General features: G+C 40.1%; 1 protein-coding gene across 1 annotated transcript in view; it reads right to left on the minus strand.

Moving 5' to 3' along the window:
- Nucleotides 1-12,702, minus strand: part of LOC138028986 (UDP-glucose:glycoprotein glucosyltransferase 1-like) — a 107,182-nt gene that overhangs the window by 44,737 nt on the left and 49,743 nt on the right. The window contains exons 24-30 of the mRNA XM_068876643.1: nucleotides 12,224-12,457; nucleotides 10,803-10,940; nucleotides 10,212-10,313; nucleotides 6,589-6,635; nucleotides 6,206-6,304; nucleotides 4,370-4,443; nucleotides 2,343-2,371 (exon numbers count right to left, since the gene is read on the minus strand). Coding sequence (XP_068732744.1) covers nucleotides 2,343-2,371; nucleotides 4,370-4,443; nucleotides 6,206-6,304; nucleotides 6,589-6,635; nucleotides 10,212-10,313; nucleotides 10,803-10,940; nucleotides 12,224-12,457 — 723 coding nt within the window. The remainder of the gene's footprint in view (nucleotides 1-2,342; nucleotides 2,372-4,369; nucleotides 4,444-6,205; nucleotides 6,305-6,588; nucleotides 6,636-10,211; nucleotides 10,314-10,802; nucleotides 10,941-12,223; nucleotides 12,458-12,702) is intronic.

Raw genomic sequence — 12,702 nt, forward strand, 5'->3', positions numbered from 1 at the left:
AAATTCCTATTCCACGAACCTGGCGTGTTTATTTAGCGACTGGATTTGATTTTCGCTGAAAAAATCGTGCTTGTTTTGGGTCGATCGGAGTCCCGACGCTGGCTTCCGTCTCCTACCTTGTCACTATATTATGAAGGAAGGTGAACGGGGACCATTTTCCCCGAAACTTCGTGTACGTATTAAAGACAACAACAGCTCACCACATGGTAAGTTTTATCGATTTTGATTACCATTTTCTAGCAAATTTTCAGACCTAAACTTCGCCTCATATGTTCTCTTTATTTTAATACCTACGTGACGCACACAGTGAGCCTGGGTTACCTGTGCACTAACTCGTTGACTCATTGACTCATAAATACTTGACACTCCAGCGTCGTTGTCAGTCATGATTCCCGAGTTTTTAAAACAAAGATTCGTGATTCTTAAAAGATTTAAAACTATGATCCATGATTCATGAGTCCGCTTCCATCCCGAAAATTTACACAAACGACTGTGGAGATCATGGTTAATTGAATAAAATTAACGAACAAGCGTAAAATTCTTGTGGAAATTGTTAGAACTTTGTTGTTACCGTTCTCATATATAGTCACCACTGCATCTCTTGGTGTAAATTTTGAGGTTTTTGTAAATGAAGTTGTTCTATTTGCTTCAAGGATAAGTTAAATACATTTAAATTTCGTCTCACCAAAGTGATTCATAGTACAAGAATTTTGCAAAAACGCGAAATTTAAGTGTCGCGAAATACGCGCATCTTAAAATCGCGAAATTAACGTGTCGCCAAAACTTCATGTGATAAGGTAGAAACGGCAAGCAGCAGCCCGCCAACGCAAAAAAATGGCGGTAAAATCATGGTCACGTGGTCACTTTTGCCGTTCGCGTTTCACGCAAATGGGACACTAAATCTCTCCAAGGCCCTGTTTAGAAGGAGGGAGGATGCCCCGGCTGACAGAGTTACCAGGCTAGGAGGCTTAAAACATAGCCCGCCTTTACAAGCAACTCACCTAAGCGGGATAGCCATTGGGCTTTCCTTTGAAAGGCCAATAATCACTACCAACAAGATGGCTCTCCCAGGATAGCTCGGTTACCAGGGGGCACGCTCCCTCCCTCCATGTAAACAGGCCCTAATACCAGTTGTCTTTCTATGTAAATACCTTGTCTGATGAATCAATTTACCCTAAATTGACGCAGCTATGGTTCAGTGACTAATTTGTCTTTCTTCTCCTAACATTTTTACGTATTTCAGGTGTTAATTTACCCGGTAGTGTTGAAAAAGGCAAACTGCTCGCATTCTTCGAGAGGAAAGATTTAAGTCCTTTCAAATGTAGTATGTATGAAACTCCCCTATTTTGGAAACCATTTGCGACGTTTGCTCTCTTTCAAAGCCAAACTTTAAGTGAGAAGTCTTTCTTAAAGAAGTTAGTTTTGATCCACACTAAAAAGTCAATCTCATTCACCAGGCATTGCTGGCCATATGAACCTCTCATTTCAATGGCCTGGTATAGGGCTCACCGCGATTGTTTTAAAGTTAAGTTATATTGTAGTATGCTTAAAGTGGTACCACGATCAGAAAATCATTTCCTTTGTTTCTTCAGATTTTGAAAGAGTGTTTGCTTAACACCTGAGACGCGAAGTTTTGCGCTTTGATTATTAGCCAAAGGCTGTTAACTTTGAGTGTAAGTTTTGGATTTCACGGTCCGACATTACACACGTTGAAAACCGACCAATTGGACTTGACAGGGTTGAAACTACGGAAAAGAAACGTTATTTGCTCACTAGCTTAAAATTCCAGTGTGTAAATGCTGCTTATTATATTAAGCTCGAAACTACCGTGCTGCATATTAATTCAGCCTCATACACACACATAGCATTCCTAAACAAGTGAGTCTTTGAGGTCATTTTTTCCTCTCATCCAGCTCTCTCGAGATTTCAAAGTTAGTAATGGCGGACCATTAAATAGGAAAATTCCAGTTAAAATAAACAGGTGCCTTTTTAAAATCAAGGGTTAAACCTGGGTCACTTAGTGTTAAGTTAACAAAGTTTTGAAATCCAAAGAAAAAAAAGAAGATGTGATTTTTTGGTCATAGTAGCACTTTAAGTGTGTGTATTGTTTTCAGAGCTAATGCCTTGAGTACTCGAAATACCTGTAGCCTGAACAAACTCTTGTGGCGAGCCGGCCGTTTTTCAGTTCACCTCAGGTTTTTTTTTTAATGACAATTAAAAGTTCAGAAACACACACTTCACGTTTCCACTGCTTCGAAAAGAAAGTTAAGGTGCAAAAGCCAGGTGACTAAGCCCAAAACTGGCAGGAAAACGGATGGATTACAACAATGCGACTAACTCACCGTGAGAATCGGGGCAATTTTCTGCGCAGCTATAATAAAATAACATTGAGTGAGGTGAGACAAACATCAGTATTTGAACCAATGTCATAGATACATGTTGGAGCAATTGCCCGGTTAAGGTGGCTCCAACCAATCTCAACACTTTCAAGAGACCTTGGTATTAGAAGGTTTGACACTACAGCACTTTATCATGTAACACCAATGTTATGGTACCATAAGAGACATCAATTTTTGCTAAACAAGATGCAGTCATTTTTCTGATGTAACAAGTTACCATGGCAACAGGAAAGCCTTGCAAAAACACCATTTCGGCTTTAGTTGCTCATATCTGAAAAACGAACTCGGTGACACCAATTTTTTTATTGCACAAAAGTGATCAGCAGGCCACGATGAAACTCTCTGCAAAGTTTTCAACTTTTAACTTCGCCAAAATTTTCATTCTGGCATGCTGATTACATTTCAGAAATGAAAAATGGGGGTCACCAAGTTCGTTTTTGAGATATGAGCAGCTAAAGCCAAAATATGAGATGTTTTTGCAGGGTTTTCCTGTTGCCATGGTAACTTTCTACGTGACAAAAATGAACGAATCTTTATTATATACATACTGAGATTTACCCACTGAAAAGGCGCGAAATAAAATTGGTTCACAAGCTGGTCTAAGAACCCAACAGCCAATCAAATGGTGCGTATCGCTTTTCCCACGTGTGAGGAAAACGATACGTCCAATCAGGTGTCGCGTATCATGTTTTTTGACGTGTGAGCCGTAACAAGGTGATGTTCATTCAGCTGGCAGTGTTTCGCTTGTTTGAGAAATTTTGAGCCTGATACGTCAACAACTCGTGCGTAAATACCGTACGCCCGCACTTCCATGAAGTATTCTCTATTTTTCAGCAATGATTGGGGTTTGATATGGTACCATAACATTGCTGTTAAGTTATAAAGTGTTGTAGTGTCAATCCTTCTAATGGGAATGTTTTTTTCAAGTGTTGAACTGGTTTAAGCCACCTTAAGTGCGAGGATCACTTTCGTTTACACCACGCTTAGTTTCCACAAAAACCATCCACCTTGAAATAAACGGATTACGTGGTGACAAACTGCATTGGCAGTATGTGACGAGAAGCGTGTTGCACCCTCCAGCATCGTACCAAATTCATGCCAATAATACTCAGAACTGAAGTATATATAGAGTCTTGTTGGTTATAAAAAACCGAATACAAACCAATTAAATTCAATACAGTTATTGATGAAAAAGGTAGACGAGCAGAGAAATAAAAAATTACCGGTACGAATTGGTTTCATTCATTGAAAAACTGTTTTTGAAGTGGCACAGTTTTCGGCAAAGTGTAAACCGTAGATTATAAAAAATATCACTTCCTTGAATGCACAATTCCTGATCCTTGTGCAAGGATTTGGTGCATTGGCTTGGTGCATTGGCTTGCTGCATAAGAATGCCGGTCATCTCCTTTTTTCCTTTAAATTTAGAAAGTGTGATTGCTTATCATAAGACTGCTTATTTTGAGGTAAAAGGTTTTTCTTTATTCTTAAGCAGCCCGCCACTACTAAATATAAAAATCTGGAAAGTGCTGGGTGGACGAAAATAAATGACGTCAAACACTTAATACCCTAAAGAATGCCTGTTGTGTTTAGCATAAAGAACCAGAGTTTTGGGCTTCCAGACTGTTAAACTTGTGTCTTGCATTAGTTAACTTGCTACATTCACACAAACTGCATTATTAACAAAGGCACTTAATTAATAATGCTAATACAGCAAGTTAACGATCCAAGACATAAGTTTGAATGAGTGCAGATGTAATTTTTTCCTCAATCCAGCTCTCTGGGGCCCAGTCAGTTTCCAGTACGATGAATAGCGCACCATAAAATCTCGAACTTGTATTCAAAATAAACTGCCTTTGCATGGAAATGTGCAAGTTGGGTTTTAAAAAAAAACTAACTTTCAAGATTTGAAGAAAAAAAGAAAAGCGAATATTTGACCATAATTGTTGCCCTTAAAACTAAACGAACAATACCTTTTGACAGAGGATCCACAATAACCACAACATCGAAACTGGGGCCTTCTTGATTCGGTCCGATTTGCATAACACTGCAAAAACAAGAAAATGTACTCACATGCTACTGTAGGTCCATTTAGGGTCATGTAAGACGATTAAAACTCTGTGGCACCTACAAAATAACATTCGACCTGGCATCTTGCTGCTACACAAACTCAAGTTACTGCATAACAACAGGGACACTATTCATGCAAAACGACCTGGGAGATCACAACAAGTACGCCAATTCATAACAGAGAGATCAAAGTAAGAAATGATGGTTAGCCCCTTTTCAAGTGACTTAAGGAATTGTGGGTGGTAAGTAGTGTATATAGTAGCCTGCGAGCAGGCCCTCCGAGGGACTGGGGTTGGGGGTAGAATGAGAGCCTGCCCGCAAGGCTTTGTATTCTGAATGTCGCGTCCAAATTTTGGACGCAAAATACTGATTGGCTGAAATGAAATAACCTCGTGACGTCACCAGTGACAAGCTCCGACAATAAGAAAGCCTCTTCGCTTCGCAGAGATGAGGTGGTCAGAAATGCGTCTGAGAAAATTGTAGAATGTTGCAATTTACCATAACTTTACATAATTAAAGGTCGGGCGACGCGATGCAATGGCTTCTCTACTGGAAGGAAGGAAGTTCTATCTCTGTTATCCACAGGATTCGGAAAAAGGCTTATTTCCCAACTGTTTTTCGTAGCGGCCAAAATACAACGAGGGCGACTTCATGTCACCGTGGTAGTTTCCTGTCCTCGACAAAGCATTATCGCTGATCACATTTGGACAAAAATGGGCCTTTCGGCTGCCTCTGTTGCTGATTTAACGATAGAGAACGATAGAGGAACTCTACACGATTTTAGCAAGTATTTGGTTAAGCCGAAAAGGCGACTCCACAAATGATTGCTCGATCTCCTCGTAACTCCGCAAATACTCAATAAACCTTTGAAATAAATTGGTGTAGGTATTAGAATATTGTAATGTATGTAATGTCTTGATTCATTAAAATAAATTAAAAAAGATAACCCCGCTTCGCTTTACCGAAATTTAGCAGCAGTTGTGGTCGACAATTCTCACACAGAGGAGATGCGGTCAGGGAAAACGAATTTCTCTATTACGATTCCCGTCGTTTGAAGTTTGTGTGCTTAATTTTTCCCTAACGAACGAAACATTTTTTCCGCGGAAGGGACTTCGACGAATTACCGTAATGAATATTCAGCTACGCTTTACAGCATCAGCAATAGTTGTTATAGGCTTTTCTGGCGAAGTCTTCCTTCCTTTACAGTTTTTTTTTTGAGTTTCTGCCTCGAGCAAATTGAAATACACAACGGGTGGCTTTCTGTTTTCTGTTCTTTTTTCAATGTTTACTTCGGGTGCGCGCTGATTGGCTAATTTTTGACAGCTCTCTCAGCGTGACATCAGGAGGCGGCATTCAAAATTCAAAGGGATGCGTGCAGGCTCTCCTTCTCTCCCACCGAGGAGAGAGAGCCTGCTCGCAGGCTATGTATATAGGAGATGGAAGAGCTATTCCATTGGATGAACCACGGAGACGTGAATGCAAATTGATGTCATGAATACAGTATGTCATGCATGCGATAGTTGTCAAAAGTTTAATTCTTGACAAAATACTTTTAAATAAAGAAAAGAACAAATTGATATCAATGTCGATTAAATGGGATTGGCAGTTCACGATAAGGAAAAAAAAAAGATTCGTTGCAATCGTTTTGAGATCCTGAACAGCATCTGCACATTAATGGCACTCCACGAAAAACGAAAGATTTATTACAATCAAGAGCATAGGATTGTCTTTTTACAAACCTGTGTTTATCTTCTTTGAACGTTATTTCTTGGCGTGATCTCTTTTCTCGGCTGATCAACGCAGATGATGCTTTCATAATGATATCACTTCTAAATTCACTTTAAGAAAAAAACACGATACAACGTTACAGGACTCTCATCTGATCAAATAAGTTGCAAAGTAAATGCAACAAATGCTGTTTCGCAATGTTTTAGAAAAGTTCTTTGCGGGATGAAAATCGATGATATTTGAGCAAGCATTACAAAGGCATTCGTTTAATGTTATAACTGTACCAAGCAAGAAGTTTCCTTGAGTACATAAATTGAAAGCCTGCATCAGACAAGAAAAATCCATAATAATATTATTGTTTCACAAACTGCAGGATGAAATAGAATAACATCACCTAGTATCATCATCAGCTGACAAATCATCAAACTGCATTTCATCCACCTAAAAGAGAATTATGAACCAGGGAAAAAATTCAGGAAAGGAGGTAGGGAAAGGTGAGCAGGAAGCCCAGTTTTTCTCTTTAAGACTACTCGGTTTATTCCTTGTCGGGTTTAAGATCAAGAAAAATAACTTAAATGAGGTTTTCTAAAAGGAATTAACAAAAAAAAAAAAAAAAAAAAAACATGATTAGCAGTAAGTTACTTCAGACAGTTCTGATACGCTTTCCCCAAATATTCCTAGTATTAATTCAGAATACATCTGTCATTTGTGCAATTAGAGTAGTAGTTGTTATAGAGCGGTTTTCAATTGAGTGTCGAAAGTAATTAGCGAATTGCTTTGGTTTTGCATGATTTCACTTAGTGATTGGTTCAAAGTTTTCGCGCCATGTTTTCAACCAATCAGAGGTGAAACCAAAACCAATAGTGGCTTGCGCGTGCACATTTTCCCGCGCTTTGTGTCGGCTACGTGAAATTACTTTGAGTTTTGATTGGCCAAAGTAGTTACTTTCGTTTTGGTTTTACGACACTCGATTGAGACTCCCTCTATCATATTGAATAACTATTTGCCACAAAACCTGAAAACAATTGGAATGCCATTGCACCATTAAACCATAGCTTTTCTGATGGAAAGACAGGTACATGGTTCAGAAAAAAAAAGAGAGAGAAAATTGGTAATAAAAGAAACAAGAATAAGACCAGAAGCAATGCTCGCTTTAGCCCTGCAATCAGGGCTCGACATTGCGACTCACTGGTCGCCAATGCGACCAAAAATCAAGCGTTGGCGACTAGATTTTTAGAGCTAGTCGCCAGTGGGCGACTAACCTTCACCTTTTTCCTTCATCCTTTTAACCGCAAAGGCAAATCAACCGTAGTTTTGGATAAAATGAACGATTTATGCGCACAGAAATAACAAAACAAACCCACGACTCTTCTGGCTCTTCGATCTCAATGTTTCATAATCGAGGGCCATGTTTGTTTCAGCAGCTGGTATTGCGGGCGCACTAAACAACACGTGCAATCATTGAAGCGTGAAATTCACATGAGGTCTGATCCCTGGTCAGATCATGAATATTTCATCAAATTGTAGGTCAAAAGATGCCTTAAATTCATTGCATACTTTGCTGTATGCAAACAATGTAGAATCGTGCAAGAAATTGATCGATGATTTGAGCTTGTTGTGGGCCGTTCAGGCGGATAAAGCAGATTTTTGCAAGCTGGCAAAGGACGACCTTGGAACCAGCCTGATACCAGACATCGATCACAAACCAGCAGGTCATCCTGTGGCGTTAAAATCCACTGCAAACGGAGATTGTTTGTATAATTCCGTTTCGCTTTTTCTTTGTTGTGATGAAACACGAAGTAACTGGCTGCGTCTTCTAGTTGCAGAAGAACTGTACTCCAATGCCGAGTCTTATGCAACGCATGAAATTTTCAAGAAAACTGCCAAATTTACCGAGATCCCGGAATCAGTTCTATTTACAGTTGCCTTGACGGCATTTGGTGACAAAGTCATATCAGATGGTGGGAGTCAAACTGAAGCAGTCAAGGCTGAAGCTATAGCCAGTTGCAAGATTGGAGTATGGGGCTCCCTTCTTCACGTGATGGCGTTCGCATCGGTCATCAGACGGCCGATATATTCGCTATATCCAGACGTCAACTTCCGGTTCTGTCCTCTAATGCACCAGCTGCTAAACCCCCGACTTTCTGCGTTGGATGATGGGCGTGATCCTGTCTACTTGCTGTGGTCAAGGGAAGGGAGTCTTGATGACCGACCAAACGCATGGTACAAGCCTAACCACTTTGTGCTAGTAGCGTGGCTATCAGATACAACCTCTGACACCCAAGCAACCCCCCAAGTACATGTTACCAACATTTCGGCTAATGTGAAATCTGTTGAAAAGAAAACAAGTGTCGGAGCAAAACAGGGGGATATTTTAACTTTTCTTAGGCCGGCCCAAGCCAAACCGGAGAAGAAAGGGAAAGGAAAAGCTGACTATTTGCGTAACCAACAAGAGAAGACAGCCACCAAGAGAAGTGCAGAGAATGCAGAGCTAACACTTGATGACAGAGAACAAGTTACCCTTAAGAAGCCTGCTAGTAAACGCAAGTTTGTTCCGCAGTGGCGGGAGGAGTTGACCTGGGTCGTTTTCGACAAAGATGACAACAAAATGACATGCAAAATTTGTTGTGCCTTTCCACACTTGGCAGGCAAAACGGAATTTGTATCAGGTTGCCGCACGTTCAAAAAGGAGACCTTGCAGAAGCACAATATTGGTGGACGTCATCTTCGCGCCCGTGATGCGAGTCTCGCAAAACAAAAGCCGATGGAAGATTCACGCATTGCACAAGGCTTGAGAAGAGGAGGGGAGGTATTAGAAGAGCAGAACAGGAAAGAACTTGAAGTCAAAGTGACTCTCAACCTTCAGAAAGGGTTATTACTAAGAGCATTTGTCGCTTCTGTTAGTGTAAACCTCACCTGTATGATAAGCTGAAAGGAATTCATTAATGCAACTCAATAATTAAACTGGAAAAAAACCGCAACTTGCAAGTGTTTTGCGCATTAGTTTTATAGTAACCTAAACAAGAATGGAGCCTGGTACGACTACCAACAATGTGGCAGAGCAGGGCCTAGTACCGAAACGTCTGTCGATCGAAATTGCAACGAAGCCTTGGCTTTTTAGCGCTGAAAATATGGAAAACTGGTGATTGTTTATGTTCAGGTTCGTCTATTTATGTAAGCTATAGACTCGATGTTAAATGAAAACTTAACAAAAGCGGAGGAAGCACAGGAAACGTGTCTGAACCTGCTTTCACATTGATTATTTACCTCGTAATGCGTAATGATATGTTTTACGAGCACTGGCTTCCTTTTAAGTTTTAGTATCTCAGTCTTAGAAGCTTACGAGTACGTAAACTTAGGACAATAAAGAAGATTCCATGTGTACATGATCATCAGAAAAATGAGGAAAAAAACATCAGTGAAAAAAATGGCGACTAAAAGTTAAGATCTGGCGACCAAAATTTTTGGATCAGTCGCCAATTGGCGCCTTACTAAAAATGTTAATTTCGAGCCCTGGCAATATTAATAAAAAAATTAAAATGTCCAGTATCTCTGCATGATGAAGGACCTACAATGCAGTAAATTGGAATTTTCACCACAATTGCTTGTGACCTCGCAATCTGATTGCCTAATTTGCCGTTGTCGATAAGAGTCCAGACAACACTGCTCGCGTCAGTTTGTCATGCAATGTAAAAGCCAATCAGGAACGCTCATTTTGGGAAATAAACCAATCATATTGCGAGACGTTCTAGACAACGCTTGTTCTTTCTTTGTGTCATGATTTTGGTCACGCTCTGAAATAAACACTTTCTTTGGCACACTGCGCCAAAAGCTGCGCCTCGTGAATCCACAACATTTTGACCACTGTGATGACGAATATCGCTGTCGATAACAGTACAGAAATTAAATTACTAGCGTAAGCAAGAAGAAAGAACTCTGGCTAAAGAAATGTGTCCTACAAATTGAATCCAACTAAAGAAAGAAGCCTGTTTCAGCTATTGACTGATCTTGGCATACCTGATTCCTCACTTTGCGAGCATACAAGTCCATGTCAAAGTTCTCAAGAAGTTTAAAATCATCTTCAGTGAACAATATATTTCCAGCCAGAGGACCAAGAACCTGCGACAACAAGATACAAGAGTTAAATTTACACCAACACAGTAAATTTAAAGCCTTCCTCGAAAAGTCCAAAATGTATATGATGAAAAAAAAAAGCACCAAAGTTATAAGAAAAAACTCCATGAGGGAAAACGAAGGGTAAACGGCTTAGAGTGCACTATGAAATTCTGGTGTAAGCGGAAGATTGCTAAGAATGAGAGAGGTGTGGGACGATAGTCGTTTACGATTGGGATTATAGCATAACCCAAAGAAAACCTTCGCTAAAATCATGGGAGACGAGCCTGCATTTTGTAACCAGAAATACAGAGCGCATACGTCAGCATTTACTGTTGTCATCATCATGCACCTATGAGTAAATAATAAAATCAAAGCGAGCGTTTCACCAGGATTAAGTTAAAATTAATGAACAAGGAGTGGAAAAACCTATTTTTTAGCAGTACTGTCCAACGAAAGAAGAACAGCATGCGCAAAATCGCACAGGCTACTTACCCTTCCGTTGGTGATGACCGCAGGCTGCCCAGGATGAAGGTTAACAACTTGACTACAGAATAATTGGTGAGAAAACAGTTTCCCTTTGAGGGAAGTCTGGTCGCTAAGCTTTGCTTTGACTGCATCTGCTTTCAAACCCTTTAAATATAAAAATAAAACACTTATGTATCGTTTACCTGAATACGAAGAACCACTGTGTCGCTTCTAATGTCAAAGTCACGCCATGTGAACAAAATGAGAAGAGAATGACATTGACTCATGATAGAGTGTGCATTACATGAAATGCAAACAAGATGCATACACCATTAAAGCAAATGCGGACTACACAAGGCACTAACCACACGTATAAATGATTCGCCCTTTAGTTTGCTACGAGATTCATCTTACAATGGAATAATTCTTGGTGTTCCTCTATATCACCTTTCCTTCCCTCACACGCCTAACTTCGCTTCTCCGCCACCGAGATTTTGAGAATAACAATGTCAAGGCAAACGTTCTCGACCTTAACTTTGCGATCATGTTTATTTCATAATGACCTTATTTTTCTCTTGGCTACTCTTTTTCATGTTTGTTTCCTGTCTTTCCACTCAAGTCCACATGCACAAACGGAGCTCAAGTTCTGTCTACGGCGGGAACAGCAATTGTGCATAAAAATGAACATCCGAGGAAATAAGCACCATCTATAAGCACGGCTCAAATAGTACTAAGAGATGAAGAACGCTTCACACAAGACAGGTCTTATATCTCATTACGTAATGCGTGTGCAAACTAAAGTACATGAATCAAGGATAAAGGGGTTTACTGAGTTTCTAAAGAAACTGTAGTTACTGCATCGGTGGGGAAGTGAAACACAGAAATGGGTATATCAACTGGTAAACTGACCACCGTAAAGAAAGTTGAAGGCTGAGGTTTCCAGCATTACCCCTTCACTCTGGCGAAGAAGGTGATAAGCAACAGGAATCAATCCTTTATGGCAGTGTAATATAAAAATGGGAGAGTCCATATGGGAACCTCAAGTGCTTACCAGAAGCTCATTACATTGAAGCGTTTAACTCTGGTTCAGAGCTGGGGTTTTTTGAGTTAAAAGATTTCCTTATTTGGATGTAAGGTAGCTCGCGCATTTTCCCGCGCGTGCAGCTTCGATCTTATTTTTGTCCATATTTGGGCATAAAATGGGTGTCCTAAAATCCCCAGCTTTGTTCCAAAGAAAAGAGTTGCAAATTACACGCTTCAAGGTCATATCATTCAAGGTCATTCAAGGTCACTGGCTACAGCAAGAATAATCACCACTTTTGTCAATGTCACAGAAAATATTACATATGCAGTCACTACAAACACAACCTGAACACCCGACTTCAACCAAATAGTCTCTTTCTTATGCTGAAAATATTAACCTGACAAGTTCTACAATGAAAACGCACCGGAATCTTAGCTAATATATCTTCCATTGCTATGGAATCATGTGACAGTTTATTGAAGTCATTATTTTCATCCAACAAGGTTTCAATGAATGTCAGCATAGATGATGTCACATGGGACTTTGAAGCCAGTACTGCCTCCACAGTCCGGGCAACATTTAGCAACTCTGGTTGATCATCTGTTTTCTTCACTGCTGGGTTATGGATCAGTCCCACCCGCGCGCTGGTTGATGATTTCTAAAGTGGAATGAAAACATGTAAAACAATCTCAAATTCAAGTGCCAAAGACACATCTACAGAAAGTCTGAAATAAACGTGACTTAACGAAAAAAAACATTCTGTTCTTCACTTTCTATTTTTGCGGACACCTGTTCCGCTGATTAAGAGGAACTAGCCTTCAGAGCCGGCGGTTTTTGGCAGTAAAGCTAAAGTCAGCTTACAAGCCAAGTGGCCCGTCAGGCCGGAGCTTATCCCCGGTTTCT

The sequence above is a fragment of the Montipora capricornis genome, chromosome 13 (genome assembly GCF_036669925.1).
Source record: "Montipora capricornis isolate CH-2021 chromosome 13, ASM3666992v2, whole genome shotgun sequence".
NCBI lineage: Eukaryota > Metazoa > Cnidaria > Anthozoa > Scleractinia > Acroporidae > Montipora > Montipora capricornis.